Source organism: Echiichthys vipera, assembly GCF_963691815.1.
Source record: "Echiichthys vipera genome assembly, chromosome: 12".
In the NCBI taxonomy this organism is placed as follows: Eukaryota; Metazoa; Chordata; class Actinopteri; order Perciformes; family Trachinidae; genus Echiichthys; species Echiichthys vipera.
Genome location: NC_139837.1, coordinates 25,071,792 through 25,096,427, shown reverse-complemented (window position 1 = coordinate 25,096,427; position 24,636 = coordinate 25,071,792). Strand labels below are relative to the sequence as shown.

Here is a 24,636-nt window from a genome sequence, read left to right as displayed (position 1 = left end):
AGCTGCTCCACAAAAACCACTGAACCACCAGGCAGCTGCCAAAACCTCAGAGCAACCCCTCTCTCTCTCTCTCTCTCTCTGTTTGTGTCTCTCACTCATCAGAATGGGGTAATGGGACATTTTATTGTGTTATTTCACCCCTGGGGAGGAAAGGGGGAGGAAAAGGGGGGAGGAAAGAGGGGAGGGTGTTTTCGGAGACAAAGCCAACTTTGTGCTTTGTGGATTTTCTGTTGTTTCTGAAAGTTCGCCAGCACCACCACCACCACCACCACTACAGGCCTTCTCTCTCTCTCTCTCTCTCTCTCTCCCTCTCTCTCTCTCTCTCTCTCTCTCTCTCTCTCTCTCTCTCTCTCTCTCTCTCTCTCTCTCTCTCTCTCTCTCTCTCTCTCTCTCTCTCTTTCTCTCTCTCCCCCCCTTCTCTCTCTCTCTCTCGCAGTTTTTACTTTCTCATTCTCCCTAATCTGTCCTCTTTCTCTCACTCCCTCTTTCTTATTTATTTATTTATTTATTTATTTATTTATTTATTTCAAGCAGAGGACAGAATTTAACGTGAGACACAGTCAGGTGGCTGCATTCAACCCAAAAAACACAGAACAACACAGTGCACATAACGGCTTTTCATCAGTTTAGGGGAGATTCGCCTGAAAATGTGAATGTTATGGACAAAAAACCCCAGACGACAAAAGGTGACGGTTAAGTTTAGACGAATAAAGGTGACGGTTAAGTTTAGACGACAAAATGTGCTTGTTAAGTTTAGACGACTAAAGGTGACAGTTCAGTTTAGAGGACAAAAGGTGCTGGTTAAGTTTAGATGATTAAAGGTGACAGTTCAGTTTAGAAAACAAACAGCGATGGTTAAGTTTAGACAACTAAAGGTGATGGTTAAGTTTAGACGATTAAAGGTGACAATTAAGTTTAGATGACAAAAGGCGACGGTTAAGTTTAGACGACAAAAGGTGACGGTTAAGTTTCTGAGAAAGGTGGTGGTTCGACACAGACACCAGTCCTCTGGGTGAAAGTCCTGTGTTTTGGGGACAACCACCAGAAGGCGCTTCCTCTAGAACGTTAACATACACTCGCTGATACGAGTGATGCTTTCATCCCCGCAAAATATCCAAATCCCCCCCCCCCCCATCTGATTTCCTCCCCCTCTATTGCTCAGCCTCTGTCTGGCTCTCTCGTCCAGTCCTGCTCTCTCCATCATCTCTCCATCATCTTCCTCTCCAGAGCCGCTGTGGTGTACTGATAGTGGGAGCACTTGTGCAGTCAGCTATGAAGTCTGTCCTCCTCCTGCTCTTCCTTCTACCCCATTTCCTCTCTCTCTCCCCCTCTCTCTACCTGGAAATTAATTTGGTCTCCTCCAGATGCCTATCGCGGCTGAAATGCCCCCAGAAATAGATCCACAAACAGCAGCTCAGCCAAAACGCTGTTGCTGCCTGACAGCCTTTAGCAGAAATACACACACACACACACTGCTGGATGGAGGGGGAGGGGAGCAGATGGAGAGATGAATGGAGGGAGGGATGGATGGATGGATGCAGGCAGGGAGTAAATGGTGGGAGAATGGAGCGTCGGAGGGGGAGAAGATGAATGGACGAGGAGAGAAATTAATAGATGGATTACCTACAAATGTGTACACTTTATTGCCTAAACAAACCATCACTTTTTAGATTGATTTCCTTCCTTCCAGGCAGCCATTGCTTTCTGTTCATTTCTATGAAAAGCAGCTTGCAGACAAGAAACCTGCTGCAGAGAGATAATTCATCACAATAAAAGATTTAATCACCACCACCCACCACACCCACCCCACCCCCCATCAATGTTGGGGCATCGGCACATGATGCAGGAGTCTCTTCTTGATGGTGCATTCAAGGACACACCTGAGATTTGACAGTCGGCTGCTGAAAAATTGATTTTTCAGTGAATGTGTCCTCCAGAAACACAACAGTACAGTTTTTTTTAAAGGAGACCTTGCCTCACTTCTACCAACAGAAATCATTCAACATGTTCCCGTTAACAGGTTCGTATGATATCTGACAAAAAAGGACGTTTAATTGCACACTGAAACGGCGACTGGTACATGACCGTGGCGTTTAGACGACAAAAGGTGACGGTTAAGTTTAGATGACAAAAGGTGACAGTTGGGGCGGCCGGTGGCTGATTGGTTAGAACATTCGACCCATTAAGAGGCTGAAGGTCCTTGAGGCAGCGGCCGCGAGTTCGACTCTGACCTGGGGCCCTCTGCTGCATGTCTCCCCCTCTCTCTCTCACCCAATTTCCTGTCTGTTCTATCTAATAAAGGCTTGAAAAACTGCCAAAAAGTTAATCTTAAAAATAGGTTACATTAAAGTTTAGATAACGAAATTTCAGAACAGTTCCTGCTCTCAACCCAGCAACTTTGACCAAAAATCATTCATAGAAAGAGATTACATTTCAAGCTCCGTATCTTACTGCCTTGAAGGTGCTGCAGTATAGATGTCGTTTGGAAAATGGTCAGCAGAAATGTAAAGTGGTGTATTTACTGGTCTCCGGACGCCCGCGTGAGGATGTGCAGCTTGTTTTTTGTTTTTTTTATGACTAGAAATGGAATACCTTTGGGTTATTGGACTGTTGGTTTGACAAAAACTCTGTGAAAACAGTTTATAAAACTCTGATTTGTAACTGGGGGATAAAACATTCAAGACGTCACAGATACAAGATGGAAGTTTGATGAAATCAGCCAGGACCTGAGTTGTTATTTCCACCAGAGAAACAGACTTTGATGGTTTGGTTTTAAGGGCAACAGCTTCAGTGGGAACTTGTTTGGGACACATTTTCCAAGCATGTTTCTTTTAGACTTTCAAACTAGCAAAAAAAAAAAAAAAAAACCGCCAGCTTTTGTGAAAATTCCCTCCAAAAGCCTTCCACCCAAAATCAGTAAATGGCCTTACCCTGGTTAAGGGAATAATCAGATTATTGAAGCTACCCTTGTATAAATGACAGAGGGTTGAATGGTAAAATAACGGAGTAACTCTTCCTCCGGTACACTAGGTGGAGCTCCACCAACATACAGCTGGTCGGAATACGGCTTTATTTTCAGGTTCACCTTTGTGAAAATCACAAGGGGGGCGGAACGGACGACTTTTGGACAGAATTACGACAGAAACGACTCTTCTTGGTCGTGATGTTACTTGCTGTGGCAAAGTCCTCCCTCGTTTTAAAGGTAACGTTTTACTGTTGTTATTTTCACGTTGTTTTCGGCGCCGTTGCCTCCTGGTTTATTCTATTTCCGGGTCAAAAGCCACCGCTGCGGAGTGGGGAGGGGCAGTTATAACCCTGGCACATGCGTAGAAGAGAAACCTGATAATATTAAGTGTTTACATGCCTGACAACTCGGGTTACTAAAGAAGTTATCCATGTCCGATGTTACCTGGGGTACGGTGATTACATGGTGTTTGAGAAACCAGGGTATGCCCTTAACCGGAATATAATCAAATTTTTTAAATGCATGTGAACGCACGTGAGTTTCTGCATGAATGTGACGCAGGCCTCGGAGCCTGGATTTCATTCGTATGAGCTGTAAAATCCACCAGATTGTCTCTGAGAAATTTCAGAGACCGTCACCTTCCGCAGGTGAGCAGAAAGGCAGAGGTAATATCCGATAATAAGTCTCACACTCAGAATCCAACTTGCTCCCGTCAGGTCGGAGCTTCCTCCTCAGCTCAGGACAAATTAAAAGGATAAAAAGGTCTTTGCAGCAGATCGAGTGAACGTGGAAGCTGGACAGCAGTGAAGTGTAATTTCAGCCATATACATTTGACCTCTGACCCTCTGTCTGCTCTCTGCTCTTTAACAGCACATATATGCAAATAGCCGGCTGTTAATCTGCTGCTCAGCACTGACCTGATCCCTCTGACTGCAGTCATGTATCTCACACTCGTCTACGTGTGGAAACACACTGTGACTCAGCTGCAAACACTTCATCCTTGTGTCGTTCACCACGATCCTGCAGGTAGGCTCAGCTCCAGCCTTGTTAAGAGCTTCCGAAGCATCCGTCCTCTCATTTCTCTCGTTCCACTTCATGCTAATGCTGCTCACACTGACCAGCAAAGTTCAAACGACGGTCAAGGAAGAAAAAAAAATCCGGTCAAACTCAAACGTGTCGTCTTCAGTCGTGATTTGGTGCTTGAGATGAAGATGGGAAATGAACCAGTGCAACAACAAACAAATGAGAATTGTGTCAGAAAAACTGTGAGCTGCAGTGTGAAAGTCACTGAAACACCATCACTGCTGCTGTCTGATTGGTTAGTTACACTGTTCACACACACACACACACACACACACACACACACACACACACACACACACACACACTCTTCAGATAATTACAGCACTGCAGACACACCGTGGCAGAGAGCAACCGTGCAGCGTAAAAATCAAAAACATATCAATGCTTCTAGTTTCTACAAAATCTCCCAAACGTTTTTGTTCGTGCAAATGTTCCTCACAGCGAAACATTTGCATTTCCGTCAGAGCAGCTGTGGCGTTGTTAAACAGGAGGTCTGACTGAAATAAAACCACGGCGAGCCGGTGTGGGCCGGTCGAGCGGGGGAGGAAGACGACCTTCGCGATCTGGAACTGAATTATCTCTGCACCTTTTTCTTCACAACAACAGATGTTAGAATCGAGGTTACACGCCCTCCGTCCATACATCACCTGTTCGAGTCAGATCGCTTCAAAACAAACAGCTTCCAACACTTCTCAATAGAGACTCACTGAAGACAACAACAGCAACCAAAGCAGAGACACTTCTCCACCTCTGTAACACTGAAGCCCACGTAATCACTGCTTTAACATAACAACGTGTGATGGCTTGTGATTCTGGGATAACTGCTGCGCAAGTGTCTTCACAGATGAAATGATGCAGACATATGCTGCCTAGTTTGAATAGAATTAGAGAGAATATCCATAAATACTTTAGACCATTGCCAAACTCTGACTACACGTCATATCTAAAAGCAATAATTTGTTCCAAAAGCTGTTGGGGCGATGAATTCGATCTGGCGCTCTGTGATACTAGGAGGTCGGCCTGCCTCTGACTCTGCTGCAGGTTTCATTTTTATACTTTAGATTTTGGAGATGCACGGTTTGGTTTTTTTCCTGACATGGTAAAACCAAAGACACATTTCCCTACTGTGGACAAAACAATATTTGCATGAAACAGAGAATAGAATCAAAGCTAACATCAACAGGGAGCCAAACAAAGATATGGAGTACAGAAAAGCACAGTTACATGTGATTACATGTTATTCCAAGTCAACAGGTGGAAAATATGCAAGTTCTTATAGAGAAAAGATGTCATATATCATGTAGAGTAGAAAAGAATAGATTAGACCATTAAACCTGACCACTTACAATATCATGGTTACGTCAGATCTGAAATACCTCCAGAGAACTGATGTCATATGTTACAAAGTATAGTAGAAAATAGTAGAACAGAATAGAAAACTTGACCACTTATAGAAAGGATAGAGTAGAAAAGAACAGAATTGCATCACGGTTGCATCTGATTACTTGTTGTTCCAAGTCAACAGGTGAAAAATATCCAAGTTCTTAGGCCCCTACACATGATACGAGGTAAAAACACTTTGCACCGGCCGCTCCATTCATTCCCTATGGAGGAGGCAGTAGCGCCCAATGTAGCGACAGCATCCAAGGTAGTGGCACGCACCGTTCGCATTTTCCTCTTTTTCTCTCCTCTGCACTCAAAGCTCAAATCGTTGAACTTTGACCTTTTTGCGGCTGACCTCTCAAAAGCTCAACCAATGAGATAGAAAAATTCATTGTTTGCGTGTACGAGTAACTATTTCACGTTACATTAAAGTCGTATCATGATCTCTGAAGAAAACGTAATGATGGGGGTTTATAAGCAGTAACAGCAGGTCTGTGAATAGGCAGTTTACGAGCTAACAGTTGTTACAATACTAACAATGATTTAGCAGTTTGTGTATGTTCGCTATGCCAGGCCTTGCAACAATATAACTGATGATGAGCGCAGCGTTACATTACAAAACGTTACATACGATTGTGGTAAGAGAAAGTCGACAGGGTGCGCCCAACCTCCTGGTGAGGGCAGCGCAAAATGCTTATCATGTGAAAGCCCCTTTAGAGAAATTATGCCACGTGTCATATAGAATAGAAATGGATAGAATAAAATAGAATGATGTATATTCCTCCAGGAGAACAACGTCCAGTACATCACATGGTCTTAATAAATGAGTAAAAAAAAAGAAAGAATGTCTTAATCAACAGTAAGCACAAATATGTTGTGTTCAAAAAGGTCTCCCAGGATAGATTAGATGAGTATAATGGATATTCAACCAGCAGAAAATGTCCAACATGGAGCATATTTTGAATAAAAGAGAGCTGGAAACGCATGTGACTGTCCGTGTGATTAATCGTTATTCCAAGTCAACAGGTGATTAAAATATGCAAGTTCTTATAGAGAAATGGATACAAATGGATATTCCTCCAGGAGAATAAAGTCCAGTGTCTCAAATGGTTGGAATAAAAGAGGATAGTGTGACTCTCATCTCTCGATCAACAGGTGAAAACGGAAAATGATGTCCAATATGTCAGAATAATAAAGCATTTTCACAAACGCAAGGTATGAAACTGAAGAGGCCCCACACTGACTTCATCAGGTGACAAACACACGGATCAGATCAGCTGGATGATGAGAAAAGACCAGGGATATGAATCTGCAGGTCCAGATGTGAGAGAAAAAAACATGTGCACATATTTATAAAAAAACACACATAACTACACCTTAATTATGAGTCAGTGAAGCAGCTTTGAGGTCGAGCCCAGGTCTGCTCACTGTGACCTGCACAGGTGAATCCGTGCACCCCCCTCCACATTAAAACTTCCTGTTAATTCCTCTGAGCCACACACACGCGCACACACACGCACACACACTTGTCATCGATGGATGCACATGTTTTCCTCGACGCTCACACACCTCTGCTCGTTTGGAGCGTCAACACACTGCATGGCTTCCAGAAAACCTGCACGCGCGCACGTGCACATTAAAAGCTACAAACACACATACACACACACACACACACACACACGGAAGGCGAGACAGCACCAGGCAAAGCAAAGACAGCTCTCTGTTTCCCCGAGCAGGGAGCCAACCGACCTGTTACCCATCCACACACACACACACATACACACACACAGGCGCGCACGCGGGCACGCACAGCTCTGCTGTCCTCTGGAAAGGGTAACAGCGTTCCTCCTGACACCTTCAGGCTCAGAATAAAAAGCAAAGCGACGCGTAACAGCCGGTGAGCCGCCGGTTCGTTCAGACCCGCTCCCTGTAAACATGCAGTGAGGAGGAGTGTGTGTGTGTGTGTGTGTGTGTGTGTGTGTGTGTGTGTGTGTGTGTGTGTGTGTGTGTGTGTGTGTGTGTGTGTGTATGTGTGTGTGTTTGTGTGTGTGTGTGTGTGTGTGTGTGCGTGTGTGCGTGTGCAGGAACAAAAATCCAAGCCCCGTTACCGTTCTCTCCGCGTCGGGTCCTGCTGGATGCTCGGCTTGGTGGGCGCCATCTTCCTGCAACAATTATTTGATTTCTTACTTTCTCTCCTCTCCTCGTGTTTCTCTCCTCGGGGCTTTATCTGCACGCGGAGCCGCGGCGGTGCGCTGCACCCTGACAGCAATGCGTCATGGTCGGTGTGTTAAGACAAAGCCATGTCCGTGTGTGTGAACGTGTGAGCGTTGTGGATGTGTATGTGAGCGTGCGTGCGTACGTGCTGCGCGTGCGTCTCGTGCTTGTCTCTCCTCCGCCGCCGCCGGCGCTCAGGAGCGTGGAAACAACGGGCGGTGGAGGCGAAGGCGAGGACCGGGCTGCAGCTGCAGAGGCATGCCGAGTGGAGTGAGGGGGAACCCGGGGTGGATGTCTCTGTCAGATCCCGTTGTGTCTCTCTCCCTCCCTCTCTCTCTCTCCCCCTCTCTCTGTCTTCACACACAGCTTCGGTTTTGGCACTACAGAAGAATTTCCTGCATGCGCTCCGGAGGACAGGAAAAAAAGCCAAACAGGCGCGTCAAATCTTTACATTCTCGCCGCCGCTGCAGTGTCTATATCCCCGTTCAAATCCCCGCGGCGGAGCGTCGCTGGGCGGTCACAGTGTCTGTGGGTTTTCGGAGCATTTTTCCTCCTCTGGCTGCTGACAGGGAAAAAAAAGGACAGCACACATCTCCGGTATTTTCTCCAGCCCCGGCGCAACAACGCCACTCAGTTGCAGTTGGAGCCAGTTTGTGCGTGCGTGTGTGTGTGTGTTTGTGTGTGTGTGTGTGTGTGCGTGCGTGCGTGTGTGTTTTATTTTTTATTTAATTCTACCTCTCTTCCTGTATTACAGGTTGCACCGGGGTTATTATCCAGTTCTTAGACATCACAAAAAACACCCCCCAGTGTGTGTGATTGGTGATTTATTTGGATGGTTGTAAATCATTCACACACGCACGCACACACACCTACCTAACTTTCTGTGCAGCTGCATTCTTTTTTCTTGCACATTTAAAGAGTCTCAGTGAAGCTTGAGCCTCTGAATGAATGAATACAGACAGAACTCCCCATAACATGTGTAAAAATCTAATTATGCTGCTCACTTTTTTCATATTTCAGTCACTCAAATACATTTTCCTGCAGGCTTTCATGTTTGCACGTCAGCGATGGCTCATTATCCTCCAACAGAAACTACCGTCTGCTTCTTCTTTCTATCTTTTCTCTTTCTCCACATTCATTTAAATTCCTCCTTTTTTTATAAATGTATAATTCATTGTAACCTAATCGGTGTGCTGTGTGATTAACCCCCAGGCTGCAGCCCTGGAAGCTGAAAAGCCTCCCTCTCTATACCATTGACCTGTCAAGGTCAAAGGCATGCTGGGTATTCTCCACACAAACACGGGGGTTACAGGCAGTGCTGTGGTGGAAAATAAAGACTGGAGAGGGGAAGCGTGACCTCCGGTCTGTGATCATCATGAGCCGAATGCCTGCCGATCAGCACACGTGCAGTTATGTATTCGGAAGAGGCGTCAACGTGCTCTCTGCCTCGTTGTGTTCACCAGAGTGACGGCCGATGCTGTGATTTACAGCTCACACTCGCTCCATCACTCTAAAAAATTATGTTCAAATCAAAAGAGAGCCTTCAGTAAACTGAGGTTGCATTCGGCCGCAGCACAGGCTGGACATATGTCCGTCCGTGTGTGAAGAGATGCTCGGGTAAGACTGAAAAGCAGCAGAAGACGATGCCGTCTGTGTGAGAGGTCACGGGTTTGACCCCGGCTGTGAAAGGGCCTCACGTCGCTCTTTTCCTCCTTCCATTAAATTTGGTGCTAAAAACAAATTAAATCAGAAGACGTCTTGGGTTTTCATCGAGGCGCTGAAGCCGTTTTCGTTGTTCTGGAATGATACTGCACATGCTTGCGTCTCATATTTGTATTTCTAACCTCGTGTGAGTGCTCGCTCCGCTGTCTCCGGCTGAGGTTGGGCTGCTCCTTCTCTCTCAGCTCTGCTTACTGAGAGCAGTCAAACGGAGGCGACATGGATAATGGAGCGTAATGTATAAACATATTAGCTCCCAGCTGTTTGTTGGGGGAAACATTACGTTTCTATTCTTTTTACTCGTTAGCTGTTTACCATTTTTGTCTTTGTGTATTGAATGACATGTTATTATTTAATGCATGTCATTTTGTGATTTTATCGTGAAGTCAAAGACAAATTTCCACATTGTGGACAATAAATAAAGAAAAGGAAAGGAATAGAGAGAGAGAGAGAGAGAGACAGAGGGAGACAGAGAGAGAGAGAGAAGGAGAGGGGAAGCTATGGACGATGCAGGATCCATTTTTTAAAAAGGTCCTGTTTGGATGAGACGAGACTCTACGGCAGTTTGAAATCCATACACAGATCACCGAACCTTTCTCTGTGAAGTTTGCGTTTAAAAAAAGGAGATCATTTGGTTTTTAACTGTCAAAGTGAGGTCTGGGGGCCCTCGAAGGGTCCTCCTGGAGGAGTTGTGACGGGTTCCCAGCTGCCACATGACGACACAGTCAGATTCCAGCCGAGAAAATGATCAGAGAATGTGTCAAACCGGCGCTCTAATCCTTGCCTCCCACATACAGACACAAACATAAGGTCCACTACCCCCCCCCCCCCCTAATGTGTGCCCAGGAGCCCTGCTTTAAATAACAATACGGCCCCTTATTCTTCTCGTATTTGTTGCTTCAGAGGGCTGAGACGCTCTCTGTGCTCCCAGAGAGGCCCCGGCTGTGATTTATGTCGTGTATGCTCCCCACAGCTTTTAGACTTTTACACAGCTACACTCTATAATAAGGAGAGTTTTTCGGGTAATAAGGCAAGAGTGTGCGTGTGTGTGTGTGAGTGTGTTTGGGGGGGCCCCCCACAGCTCCAGATGATTAGAAAAAACAACCCTACTGAGCGGCCGGACGGGGAGGCAATCATTTAGATTCAGATTGGAGGGGAAATAAGGAAATAATCGAGGGGACGGATGGAGTGAATTGTCACCAGAGAACAGGTCGGACTGTTCACCGGCAGCAACACTCCACACACACACACATTTCTCTTGTTCCACTGAAATAACTCAGGCTTCCATTTCCGATGGATGACCTCCTGTGTTTCCACTGAATTAAACCTCAGGGCTGTTTTTTTCCACTGAAGCTGGACTTCACTCCTCTATTTCCACCAAACCAGCGCTCCATCTCTGCTCTGCGGCTCCGTCCTCTCTGTCTTTGCTTAACACACGTTCAAAACACTTGTGAACAACTGGCTTTAAATCCAATCCTGATCCAAGAGCTGTTACTTGAAATGAATCCCCTTGTGTGGAAGTCACCAAGATTCCCTTTTTACCTTTCAGGTAAAATAGAGAAATGAATAAATTTTAAATAAAAAAAGGCAAATAAGTGAGGAAAAGGCCATAATTTTTGTCAAATTCAGACTGAGAATCACGCCACAGAATGATTTACCTGCAGCTGAGGGTTACAGAGGATTTCTATAACTCTGATTTAAAACACCAGCTGACCAAAAAAAACATTTAAAAAAGATATCAAACCAAAAAAGAGTCCACTGAGATAGAGATGCCCAACTGTTCGTGAACACAAGTGTCATACGGCAGATACATGGTGATGAATAAAGGTCAGGATAAAGAGGATCAAATAGAAATACATGAGCGGAAAACACAGATTTATAAGGATCACATATTTTTCCTGAATTGTTTAAACGCACTTTTCTACATTTTACATCAAACTCTTGTTCACTCTCATAACGCTACAGGTCGTTTTTCCCCCCGCAGCTGCCCACATACCTTTGCTGGTAGGCGGCGATTCCCTGTACACTCTGCGGGGTCCCGTTCGTGGCTCCGGGCACAGGCACCCGACCCACCGGAGGTCCCGTCACCATCCCACCGCCTCCTCCACCGCCTCCTCCAACCCCTGGTCCGCCGGCTCCAGAAGCCGTCACCTGGACGCTGAAATCCGGGAAGATCCTGATCATGGTCCCCGGCTGTCTCCGATGCGCTCCCGCGTCTAGTTTTTACAACCTCCTCCGATTCTTCTTCTGCTCCTCTTCTTCTTTTTCTTCTTCTTCCTCCTACCAACACTGACCAGTCACCTCACTGGTATCGATATGGATTCAGCAACAGCGATATTTGTGTTGGTTGTATTCTCCTTTTCTTCTCTAACCCTCGGATATAACTGTCAGGCAGCAGATCCGGATCATGGTCCCGGTGTTTCCAGTGCGCAAAACAAACTGTCTCCAATCAGCGGATCGATGGATGAACGGGAGGACTGAGTGATGCACGAGCAGAACAGATCAGAAACCTTTTTCCTTTATGCTCTTCTTTCTTCCGTTTCTTCTTCTCGGCTCTATCCTTCAGAGGTAACCCCCTGTGCAGCTCCGGATCATGGTCCCGGTGTCTCCGGTGCGCGCGGTCTCCCCTCTTACCTCTCCTCCCACTCAACAGTCACTGGGATCAGCGGATCGGCGGGTCTAAGAGGTGAGGATATCACCGAGTGAGGACGGTCGGACAGCCGCGTCTGTGCTGTGGTCTCCGGGGTGCAGGAGCTCCGGACTCTCCTCTCTCACGCGGGCGCCACCGCGGGCTCTCCATCCGAGACAGGCATCCGGTCCCCGGCTCTTCTCCTGGTGTGTGCCGCTGGGGTCGGTGGGGTGTCTGCGTGGGAACAGCGGACCTGAAAGAGAGCAGTCTGTCTGTCAGTCAGTCGGTCAGGCAGTCAATGAGCGCGCGACTCTCAACGACACGAACTCGGCAATGACATTGGTGTGATACAGTGATACAGCAGCAGCGGCGGAGGCGCAGAAGTGTGTGTCGGTATGTCGACGAGCGCCTGCGTGTGAGAGTGAGTGCGCGCGTGTATGTGTTGTCCTCTGCGCTCGAGAGAGAGAGAGAGAGAGAGAGAGAGAGAGAGAGAGAGAGAGAGAGAGATAGAGAGAGAGAGAGAGAGAGAGAGAGAGAGAGAGAGAGAGATTGACTGATAGCGCTGTTTGTTCAGCGGGAGGACATTTGCTGCCTTTATTGTGCAGAAGAACTCCGTCGCTGCAGCTGTAAACTGGAGTTTTATTTTAAGGCAGCTCCGATACTAAAGAACCTATTTTATAGAAATGGTCTTTTTTTATTTCTTGTATGTTTCTGAGCCTCATAAAAGTCTCCAAACGGAATTAAAAAGGTTGAATAAATACCCCGGGAAAACTTTCTCCAGTTGACATAAAACCGCACAGTTTCACAGCTGTGACAAGAAAAGTCTTCCAGCACCCATCCCTGAATAAAAACCACATCCACCTGCACGCTCTGCTCATGAGAAGTGGTTCTTTGATTTATTTCGACCTGAGGAAGTCACGTAACCCCGCAGATCACTGTGGAGGTGGAGATGGAAAGATACGTATGTGCGGGTTTAGTGCCAAAAAAAGACGCAAGGAGCTACAGTCAGGGGTTTGGGTAAACGAGTGAGGTGTTGATGTGTGTGTGTGTGTGTGTGTGTGTGTGTGTGTGTGTGTGTGTGTGTGTGTGTGTGTGTGTGTGTGTGTGTGTGTGTGTGTGTGTGTGTGTGTGTGCGCGTGTGTGTGCGTGCGTGCGTGTGTGTGTGTGTGTGTGTGTGTGTGTGAATTGTCTCCTCTCATCTGACCTGAGAACAGCTGAAGGGGCTCCTCTCTCCTCTCTCTGGAGCTCCATGTGTGATCAGACTCTGAATAAAGTCATATTCTCTCTCTCTCTCTCTCTTATACTGTCTCCTCCCCCTTTCACTAACTCCAACTCTCCATCTCTCTCTCCTCTCTCTCTCTCTCTCCCACACTTTCTCTCTTTCTCTCTAAACTTCTTTCCACACATTTTCCTCTCAGTTTATTTCCTCACAATTGTTTATCCATATTAGATTTTTTCCTGAGCTTAATAAATAATAATTGCATCTCAATCAACACCATCATCTATTGTAGCAGTAGGGGGGACCGGGGTCCGTTGTTTCTTATCATCAACGCATCCTACAATAGTCACTCGTGCGTTAAAAGGAAGCTTAAGGTCTGAAAGTTGTAATGGGTCGTTTTCGAGTTAGGAGAGACTGGGGATGGTTGTTACACTTTTGGCATTTCTGTCTGTATCATTGAGCTCTTTTAAAGACCACGCAAATGGGATACAAATTATAGTGACGTGTGTCTGCTATTAAATGGTGAAGCTGATATCTCAACTCTCAAACAAATGGAGTGAAATGTTAGTCTGGGTTAGTTGGGACCAGGTCGTGCTCATTGCCAGGGCGTCAAATATGGCTGTTTGGCACCGACCAGGCTGTCCTTGTGCATTTTTTTGTACATATATCAACTAAAAGTAGTGTGCCTCTTATTCATGCATTTTCCACATATTTATATTTTGTGTATTGTATTGTGTTGTGTTAAAAGCTGGAGACGTGGTATAAGAAGGTGAATCACAGCTTAAGGATGCAGGTTGGGGTGGTTGATGGGTCCCAGGACTTTCACCTGGGTGAGCGGGGTTCATCAGAGAAGGACGGGGCGTACAACACCAAACCACAACCTTTTTTCTAATCCTAACCAAGTGTTTTGATGCCTAACCCTAACTGACAACTTTTGTTGGCTTAAACCGGACACGTCACGGTAGTTTTGGTGCCTAAACCTAACTGGAACCAAAAGCAACCGTCCACACTACACCTTATTATTGAATAAAACATTTGGTACTACTTCCAACTTTGAGTTTTAAAAAGATGGGGGAGGGGCTAGTTCCTTCTTTGCTCCGGATGTAATTTCTACAGTAATAAATATGTGGATAACATATGAATTGAAGTGCGTTACTTTTTAATCGAACGTGTTCTCATGAACAGATCCGTACCAAATTCTACCTAAAGTCATTCACAGAAATTCGTACTAAAAAAACACTGACGGACCACAGGACTGGACAGTCATAAGACACCAAACGGGAAGTGCAACAACGCACAAAAACAACGTTACGTGAGAGATTTCAGCCGACAAAAGGTGTCGGTTAGGCTTGGCCATGAAAAACACTTGGTTAGAAAAAAGACGCCTACAGCCTGATGTAGGAACAGTGAATAAGGACAGCATAGAAACCAAACTGGATAAAAAGGACATTTCCATTCAAATCGACGTATAGCAGAATGGTGAGCTCATAGTTACGTTTAATTAAATCAACGCGTTGCTTAGATGTATTTGAATTTCCTTTGGGATCAATAAAGTTCTTTATCTATCTATCTATGTATACCTGTGGGTTTTAAACATGGCACGCATGACCATTTTAGCTTTAATCTTTCAGAGGATTGTCAATTTTATCTTTATGGCTTATTGTTGTTTGGAAGATTAAGCAAAGCTAACGTCATCTTGTACTTGTTGCCATAGCTAGGGTAGCGTTGTGTTAGTCTATATAAGCTTACCTTTGATCCTACAAATAACAATAAGCCATGAAATCCAGCATTTTTAAACCAAAAATATTACAAATAACAAAAGACACACCCGTTATAAATTATAACCATAACCTATGTGTTTTGAGAGACACAAAACAACTAAAAGAGACTCAAAAAAACTACAAGCGACACAAAACAAGTACAAAAAGACAAAATGACTACAAAGAGACGCAACACAACCACGAAGATAAAAAAAACTACAAAAGAGACACAAAGTGAGCACAGAGATGTGTAATGTGTCCATAGTGACAGGAACAAACAAAGAGGCGAAAGCATCTGTGTTGGAGAGATGTCCCCCTGCATGTCTGTGCCCAGGGGCCTCTTGTCTCATCATCCGCCCATGACCCCTCTAAGATGTCAAACCCTGCAGGCTCAACCATTAAGTGACCTCCAGACCACAGATCCTGCTTTGTAGTACAGGCCTCGTGTGTGTGTGACTTTGATCACGTCCACTCAACTAAAGAACTTTACAAACTCTTAGAATAAACAGAAGAAAAAAATACAACTTTTATCTTGTTCTGTTCAGTTTGCATGTTGTTATTTGTCTGAGGGTAACTCAGATAACTCTGAGACTAAGACACGTTTGCAGAAGTAAAACTCTCATTTGCATCCTGACATTTTCAGCACGTGGGAATCAAACCCCCAACTCTGGCGCTTTTACTGCTCTCCTCCTCCTCCTTATTGAGCCACCCAGGACACATTTTCAATATTTCATCCTGCTCTGGACCCGGCGAGAACCCCCCTCCCGGACCCCTGCGGGGACTCTGAGCCTCACTTTGAGAGCCCCTAATAACCAGCAGTTCTCGTCTGTCCTCTGAAACAAAGCATCGCACTAATAAAACGTCCCAATTGAGCTGATTAAATACCAATAAAAACACACAGCTCCACACTCTGCCAGCCTGCAGTCTAAATTGGATCGCAGCTCTAACCAGCAGCTCCTAATGAAAACCACCGCTGCAACCCAGCCTCGCTCACCCTGCGCTACAGTTCCCCCCCCCCCCCCCCCTCTCTCTCTTTCATTCTCTCTCCTTCTCTCTGTAATGGAATCAAATGAATTGGACTGGAGGTTTCAGGGGAGACATGGTGGACCCCCTTATAGAATTAGGACTGAACAATGTATGTGTGTGTGTGTGTGTGTGTGTGTGTGCGTGTGTGTGGTGTGTGTGCGTGTGTGTGCATGTGTGTGTGTGCGTGGGTGTGTGTGCATGTGTGTGTGTGTGCGCGTGTGTGTGCGTGCGTGCGTCGGTGTGTGTGCATGTGTGTGTGTCTGTGTGCGTGCGTGGGTGTGTGTGCATGTGTGTTTGTGTGTGCGTGCGTGCGTGTGTGTGCGTGTTTGTGTGTGTGTGTGTGTGTGTGTGTGTGTGTGTGTGTGTGTGTGTGTGTGTGTGCGTGCGTGCGTGCGTGCGTGCGTGCGTGCGTGCAAGCGTGCGTGCGTGCGTGCGTGCGTGCGTGCGTGCGTGCGTGCATGCGTGCGTGCGTTTGTGTGTGTGTGTTTTGTCCTGAGGGATAACAGCAGGTTGACTGTCCTGATTCTGTCTGCTGTACTTTACCTGGTCACAGCTCACTAATACATCCAGTACACACCACAGCCTGTAATGTAAACACACAGACACACACCCACAGCGGATGTAAATGCATATTGCACACAAGAACACACACATATAATGACTTAGTGAGTCATGTGGTCATAATAAAAAAAATACAAGGACACTACAGTCCTTGTATTACACAGTAGTAATACAGTAGTTTGTTCTGGAGCTTACAACCACATTTCACAGTCTTCACCTGCAGCTGGAGTTGGCACAGACAATGAACTGTTCTCTATAAATCTACTGCTCCACCCACTGATGAAGACGCTGACCATGTGACCTCTTTGTGCCCGTGTTTCTTGTCTCGTATAGGACAGGCTGTTTTCATGCATTTTTCCTACAGATAACAACTAAAAGCCATGTGTAGCAATTTGTGCATTTTGTTTTATTCATCTTATTTATGTTTATTTATTTTGTGTGCATTCCACGTATTAAAAGCAGACGACGTCGTATAAGACGGCACATTTCCACTTAAGTAAGCAGGTTGAGGTGAGGGACCCAAACCAAAACACAGGACTTTCAACCGGGTGAGCGGCATTCCTTTCCCATCGGCCTCATGTCCTGGACGTACTAAACCAAACCACAACCTTTCTTCTAATCCTAACCAGATGGTTTTCATGCCGAACCCTAACCATCACCTTATTTAGGCTAAAACCTGTCATAACGTAGTTCTGGTGCCTAAACCTAACCATAGGCTGTTCTGCGGTTGACTTCTGTTCACCGTTTTATAAGATATTGTACGAATTTTTGTGCAGAACGTTTTGTACGTTAACCTGTTAATGAGAATACGTTCAACACTTTACAGAAACTGATACCTGCATATGAATGCATGAATTTTGGTCACGTAATGATAGTTTTGGGGACACAAAACGAGGACAAAGAGATAAAATGACTACCAAGAGACCCAAAATAACCACAAAGACACAAGTGGTTTTCATGCCTAACCGTCACATTCCGTAGGCTTAAACCGGTCACATAATGGGAGTTTTGGTTTTTAAACCTAAGCAAAAACCAAAAGCAACCATCAAGGTCCACTTCCGGCCCGTCGCCGTCTCACAGTTGACTGTCGTTGACCGTTTCATTAGATATCATACGAATGTTTGTGCAAAATGTTTCGTACGATATCCTACGAACATGTAGATGAGAACATGTCGTATGTCTGCGTTCACACCGGCTGTGATGCAAACCAATCACACGGCGCTATGACATGCAAAGTCGATGCAAAGACACAAATTTGTGCCACGCGACATGTCTTTTAAATTATTTGAGACATTTTAACTGAAGCTGAAAACACACACACACACACACACACACACACACACACACACACACACACACACACACACACACACACACACTCTTCAAATCCATGTTGGAGGCAGCCTGTCATCTCTGTAGACACATGTGTGTCTTTATATTAAGCCGACCAGACGTCCGCTAAAGATCATGTCTCTCTGTTTCCTTAAAAATGGATTTAAAGCAATCAGAGATGCAAAACGACCTCATCCGACCCAAAAAAAGACACAAAGCTACCACTTAGAAAAGTAAAATGACTAAAAAAAGATACAAACTGCCACAAAAAGATGCAAAATGACTAAAATAGATACAAAACCACCACTAAAAGATGCAAAATGACTAAAATAGATACAAAATTAACACAAAAAGATGTAAAATGAGTATAAATAGATGCAAATTGACAAAAAGGCATATAAAATGATTCAAAGTAGACTAAGATTTTGAGTCTGGTGTCTTGTTCCTACGTAGACAGAGTGGGGGGCCTCTTACATGTCTGTGCCCAGGGGCCCATTATCTAATCATCCGTCCGTGTGTCACAACATTAATCTACTCCAGTATTTGACAGAAACAGCATTAGTCGTCTTCAGACAGACAGACAGACAGACATAATGAGACAGACAGGCAGGTAGACAGGTAACTGACAGACAGACAGACATACAAACAGGCAGACATACAGGGAACTGGACAGACAGACAGACAGACAGACAGACAGACAGACAGACAGACAGGTAACTGGACAGACAGACAGACACTGACAGCCCACCCTGCCAGAGGAAGATGACAGCTGAATCTCTCTGCACTGTAATCGAACTAATAATGTCCCCCTCTTAATATTTCCCTTCTCCCGCGTTGATGGATGGGGTCAGGCTGCGAGTCCCCCGGCTGAGGTCAAAGGTCAAACGGGAGCCTCGGCTCTCCGCTCCGCCACTGTAATGGGAGCTGAAATATTAGTCCTAAACGTCGGCAGACGCCCCGACGCCTCAGCTCAGATGATGAATTAACTGCTCTGAGGAATTACAGACGGAGCGTTTTGAAGAGACACACACACACACACACAAAGTTTCCACACTTGTTTCATGTGTACACACTTAATTTCCTCATCTCCACACACCTCCATATGCAAATGATTGATAATAGAGACCAACTTTATGTCTTCTTTTTTGTCCCCCCCCCCCCCCCCCCCACACACACACACATGTATGCTAATGATTGATTGCGGTCTCCGGCCGACGCTGGCATCATCATTGCTTTTATTTATCTGTCCGTCCGCAGCAGCTCGTGGCCTCTCATCGTCTCATATCAAATTGTTTTTTAAATGCATTTTGACGACTGATGCGAAAATGCAATCAGGCTAAAACTCTATGAATCCATATTAAAAGCACAATCATAAACACACACACAATCCTCAGGTTCATCACATAATGCTTCTCGGTGGTCACTCTGCTGAAACTTTCTATTGATTTTTAAACTATCAGCGATGATATTGTTTTTCTGCTCTGCGTGACGTACAACTTAATCATTTTCTACTTCCAACCGGGAAAAATAATACGATAAGAAACAGCTCCTTTTTATTGTTCTCACTGTCAAAGCTCTGTATGTATCTACTAACTAATAAAGTGTGTGTGTGTGTGTGTGTGTGTACTATAAAAATGTATAAATTAAGTACCATATTAAACAATTTGTCATCATGGAATATTTTCTTCAATATCCCCGCAGGGAAATGTCTGTCGCTGAACTTGAGGGAGGATCATCACAGCATCGTACAGAACTGGAGCCTTCAGACACGGTGACACTATTTTTAGTAGTTTTGCATCTTTTTGTGATGGTTTTGCATCTATTATAGTCATTTTGCATCTTTTTGTGGTGGTTTTGCATCTACTTTAATTATTTTGCATCTATTTGTGGTGATTTTGCATCTATTTTAGTCATTTTGCATCTTTTTGTGGTGGTCTTGCGTCTGTTTTTAGTCATTTTGCATCTTTTTGTGGTGGTTTTGCATCTATTTTAGTCATTTTGCATCTTTTTGTGGTGGTTTTGCATCTATTTTAGTAATTTTGTATCTTTTTGTGGTGGTTTTGCATCTATTATAGTCATTTTGCATCTTTTTGTAGTGGTTTTCCATCTATTTTTCGTCATTTTGTATCTTTTTGTGGTGGTTTTGCATCTATTTTAGTCATTTTGTATCATTTTGTGGTGGTTTTGCATCTATTATTAGTCATTTTGTATCTTTTTGTAGTGGTTTTCCATCTATTTTTAGTCAATTTGTATCTTTTTGTGGTGGTTTTGCATCTATTTTAGTCATTTTTGCATCTTTTAGTGGTGGTTTGTATCTATTTTTAGTCATTTTACTTTTTAAGTGGTAGCTTTGTGTCTCGTTTTGGGTAGGTTGGAGTCGTTTTGCATCTCTGATTGCTTTAAATCTATTTTTTTTTCATCATCATTTTGGATCCGTTGTTAGTGTCTGTGAATCCGTATTAAAAGCACAATCATAAATACACAAATTATAGTTAATTGTACTGAACTGGAGCCTACAGACACGGTGGACTTTGTAATGTCCTGATAATAACGCTATTAGCAACGCTGACTTATTCCAAATTACACATACTTAACTTCCAAATATCAATGAAATGACGTCACAAACATACTGACCAAACCACAATCTTTTTTATAAACCTAACCAAGTACTTTAGTTTCAATTCACAATTTTACCGTCACCTTTTGTAGTCTAAATTTAACTGTCACATTTTGTCGTCTAAACTTAACCGTCACATTTTGTCGTCTAAACTTAACCGTCACGTTCACGAACCAGTCGCACTTTCAGAGCGTTAAATAAAATGTCATATTTTCTTAATCTGTTTCCGTCATATTTTGAAAGATGTCATACATACGCATACATTTACGTAAGATGTCATACAAATCCGTGGATGAGAATACGTTTTGCTGTGTAATAATCATTACAGAGTCAGGGTGGCGAGTCTGGCGACAGACTTCAGATCCAACACGCATAAACAGTTTTTTCATTTGAAAATCACAAAAGGTGCCAGTGAATCCGACTGATCTGCTCACGCGTGTCCAGTCTGTCCAGAAATGAATCCGTTCAGGCTAAAATTAAATCAAACTGTCCGACAACAGGCCTTGAAGCTCAGTCCGCCTCCACACAGAGTCTCCTTCAGTCTGAGCTCCAGAGGATTAACCTTCAAAATCAAACAGTCCACAGTGTCAACATGTGAAAACAGAGAAAATGTTCTTTTCACAGCCACCTGGAGCTTTGTGAGGCAAAAATACAAAAATCAGTTTAAAGTTTTACACCTGACGCCACTTAATTGATGCAATAAAAAAAACAAAAACAGGAGAGCTTTTTTTTTTGCAGACCTCCTCTGGTTCACTCCACAGGTAAGAAGGATTGAAGCGTTGATCAGATGAAGTGGAGGTCGAGTCTGCTGCTGTGTGTTTTTGTTTGTACCCAGTTTGATCAACCTTTAACATCAAAGACAACGCATTTAATGTTTTTCATCTTCCCACCGTTACTAACTGGTTAAGTTTGTGATACTGTAGAATAGTTCTGCAGAACAGCAACCTTTGTCTGCTACTTTTTGAGTTTTCCAAAAAAGGCTTGAAAGTGTACATGTTTTTGGCTGCCGACTCTCATCTCTTGGATGTGGGAGTGTCATTAAATGCAACACTAAAGAGAGCTAGAATATAGCAGATTTGACAACAAAAAAGTGAAGGTGACTTTCGTTGGTATTCATTTTTTTATGATTTAATAATACAAAGCAAAAGGCAAGGAGAGGTTGAGCGAGAGGAAATGCTGTGTATGACAACAAAGAAACACAAAACAACCACAAAGGGACTATAAATGACCACAAAGAGACAAAAAACAACCAAAAAGTTACAGAAAAAAATTACAGAAGAGTCACAAAACAACCACAAAGAGACACAAAAGAATCACAGAGACACAAAACAACCAAAAAGATACACAAACTAATCACAAAGACACAAAGCAATCACAAAGAGACACAAAATGACCACAGAGACACATAACAACCACAAAGAGACACAATACAACCAAAAAGATACACAAACTAATCACAAAGACACAAAACAATCACAAAGAGACACAAAACAATCACAAAAACACAAAACAACCACAAGAGACACTAAATGACCCCACAGACACACAAAATCACACACGTCTTTAACATAAATGAACTCAGGAGCAGTGAAAACAGGGCCCATGAACACAAAGTGTAACCAGTGTAGGAAGTCCAAAGAGGCGTCACACTAAAACTCAATGATGGAGAGAGATGATGTGATGTGAAAGAAGGAACTCATTCTAACAGCTGGTGGTCAAACGGTCTGCAGGGATGTAGCTGCACGTAAAGAAGAAGAAGAGAAGAATTCCTTTTATTTATCCCGCAAGGGAATTTAATTATTCCACTCTGTTATCATTATTATACAGGTTACACACACACAGGACCGAGAGATGTCAGAGTGAGGGGGCTGCCAATGGATCGGTGCCCCGAGCAGTTGGGGGTTCGGTGCCTTGCTCAACAGCACCTTGGCGGTGCCCAGGAGATGAACTGGCACCTCCGGTTCCCAGCCGAATCACCTATGGACTGAGCTACTGCTGCCCCTAAAACCGCCTGTCCTTCCCGTTTGTCCCGGCTGGACCAGGGGGTGAGTTCGAGGCTTCAGGAAAACTAAACCCCCTGAACCTCCTCCTCCTCCTCACCTGCAGCAGGAGGGGAACTTTCTGTCTGTTCATTTGCGGTGTGTCGAGCCGTCGATGCATCACTCTGATTGTAGCGAACAAACCCTTGATGATTTCAGCGTATTATATACATCCCCCTAATGTGGGATCAGCTTATACACGAATCTGTTTTCAATCTATCCTTCCATTTTCTCCTCCCGTCCCCAGACTAAAGTACATTATGGTGCAGCTGATGATGAAAGTGTGGTGCTGCTCATCAGGGACAAGAGGAGAGGAAAATGAAGGAGGGATTGCGGAGGCTTTCCGCAGCACCGCAAGATCATTACAGCGTGGAGAGAGACTTGAGAAGGTGCTTTACTTTCTGCTTGTGTTTAAAACATACACGTCCCATTTTCATTCGAGAGCGACGCAAATGGTTTAAAGGGTCTCCGCCCTGCAGCATTCTAATAACACAAATACTTTGAGATCCAGCTTCGGATCAGACTGGGCTGCTGTGATTGCATCCTGTGGGTTCCTCACCTGTCTAAATAGAGAAGAAGAAAAAAAAACCTGTGTTCACAAAAAAAGGCTAAAAGGAGCGACTAACTTTCTGATTGAAGAGTCATAATGGGTGTCAGTCAAGGACGTATTCTGAGCCAATGGGCCCCTGGGCACAGTCCTCTTTGCGGTCATTTTATGTCTCTTTTCAGACATTTAGCATCTCTATGTGGTCGTTTCGCATCCCTATAGTTTTTTTTGGTACCTTTGTGAATCATTTTTGGTCCTTTTGTGTATACTTGTGGTCATTTAGCATCTCTTTGTGATCATTTTTGAGCAACATTTAATGAGTCAGGGCCCCTTACTTTATTTATCCCCACAATGTTAATGAAAGTGGAAAATAATTTGTGTATCCGACCTGTGATCCTGATCCCCCCAAAAACATAATGACCTTTCTTTGATACGTGCTGCATCCTAAGTAAAGATGGACAAGTACAGTAGTTATTAGGGTACTTACATATTGATTTAGAAATCAGATTATTATCATTCAACACAAAAAAGCATTTAAAGCACATCTGAGACTCACAGAGGAGTCCAATGACATCCAGTATGTCCTCGATGTCACGAGGGCGGCCATTAGCTGTATTTGGTGTGAAGGGGAGGAGGACCCCCCTCCCCCGGTCCAGTGAGCGGAGAGAAGCAGACCCACTCAAGCTGTGGACAGTGAAAGTTTTGACATTTAAAGCCTTTAACTAATCAGTCAGTCTGAGTTTTATCCCTCTTTTTGTGACTTCACAGTGAGAGAGGAGATAATTTGAGCGCTCTGTCTGTTTGATGTACGGTAATCACATGTGATCTTTTCAACAGGGAGCCGGCCGTCTCGTTAATTTGACCGTCGGTGCGCGGCCAGACCCCCCACCCTCCCCCCAATCAGGCCGCTGCCTGAAGAGTAATTGCGGAGCCACCATGCTTCGATGCGCTCGACCTTTACGACCTTAAAAGCCATTTCCATTTTTCTGACCACAAAAAAAGAACATATCTTGTTAATTGCAAAAAGGCAAATATTCTACCTCCTCTGCTCCCCCCGCCCCCCTTCCTCCCGTTTGATATCCTTTGAAGGCAAAACGCTGAAAAGCATTTCCATTTTCATTCATCAACGCTTATCAGTCATCTGAAGGCCCCTTCAGCCACAATCAACATCACGGCTCCAACTGAGAGGGATGCCACAATGAGGAACTATCAACAACCGCACCGAGCAATTTGCCTCAATGTGGAGTGTGTTTTGTTGCAGCTAACTGCAATTTTTAAAATCCTCTGACACTCTGTTAAAGACAGAAGGAAGTGTCACAGCGCGCCGCTATGACAGAGTTAAATACACAGACTAGAGTGACCAATCTGTGTTCTTTTCAGAGCACCGGCGTCTTCTATTTCAATTGTTCCCAATCAGGGGACAGAGTATGTATGTAGTACGCAAACAAAAGCAAAATCTGCAGCGCGGCAAAATTAAAAACCCCAGATGAGGAAAAATCTCCAAGATGCATCAGACCAGTCTACCGCAGCCACTGTTTCCAC

At 44.4% G+C, this 24,636-nt stretch overlaps 1 protein-coding gene across 1 annotated transcript in view; it reads right to left on the bottom strand.

Annotated features, from left to right (window-relative positions):
* Positions 1 to 7,589, bottom strand: part of npas3 (neuronal PAS domain protein 3) — a gene marked incomplete at both ends in the record, with an annotated part of 307,345 nt that extends 299,756 nt beyond the window's left edge. The window contains 1 exon segment of the mRNA XM_083924082.1: positions 7,540 to 7,589. Coding sequence (XP_083780208.1) covers positions 7,540 to 7,589 — 50 coding nt within the window.
* Positions 7,590 to 24,636: the final 17,047 nt, after the last annotated feature.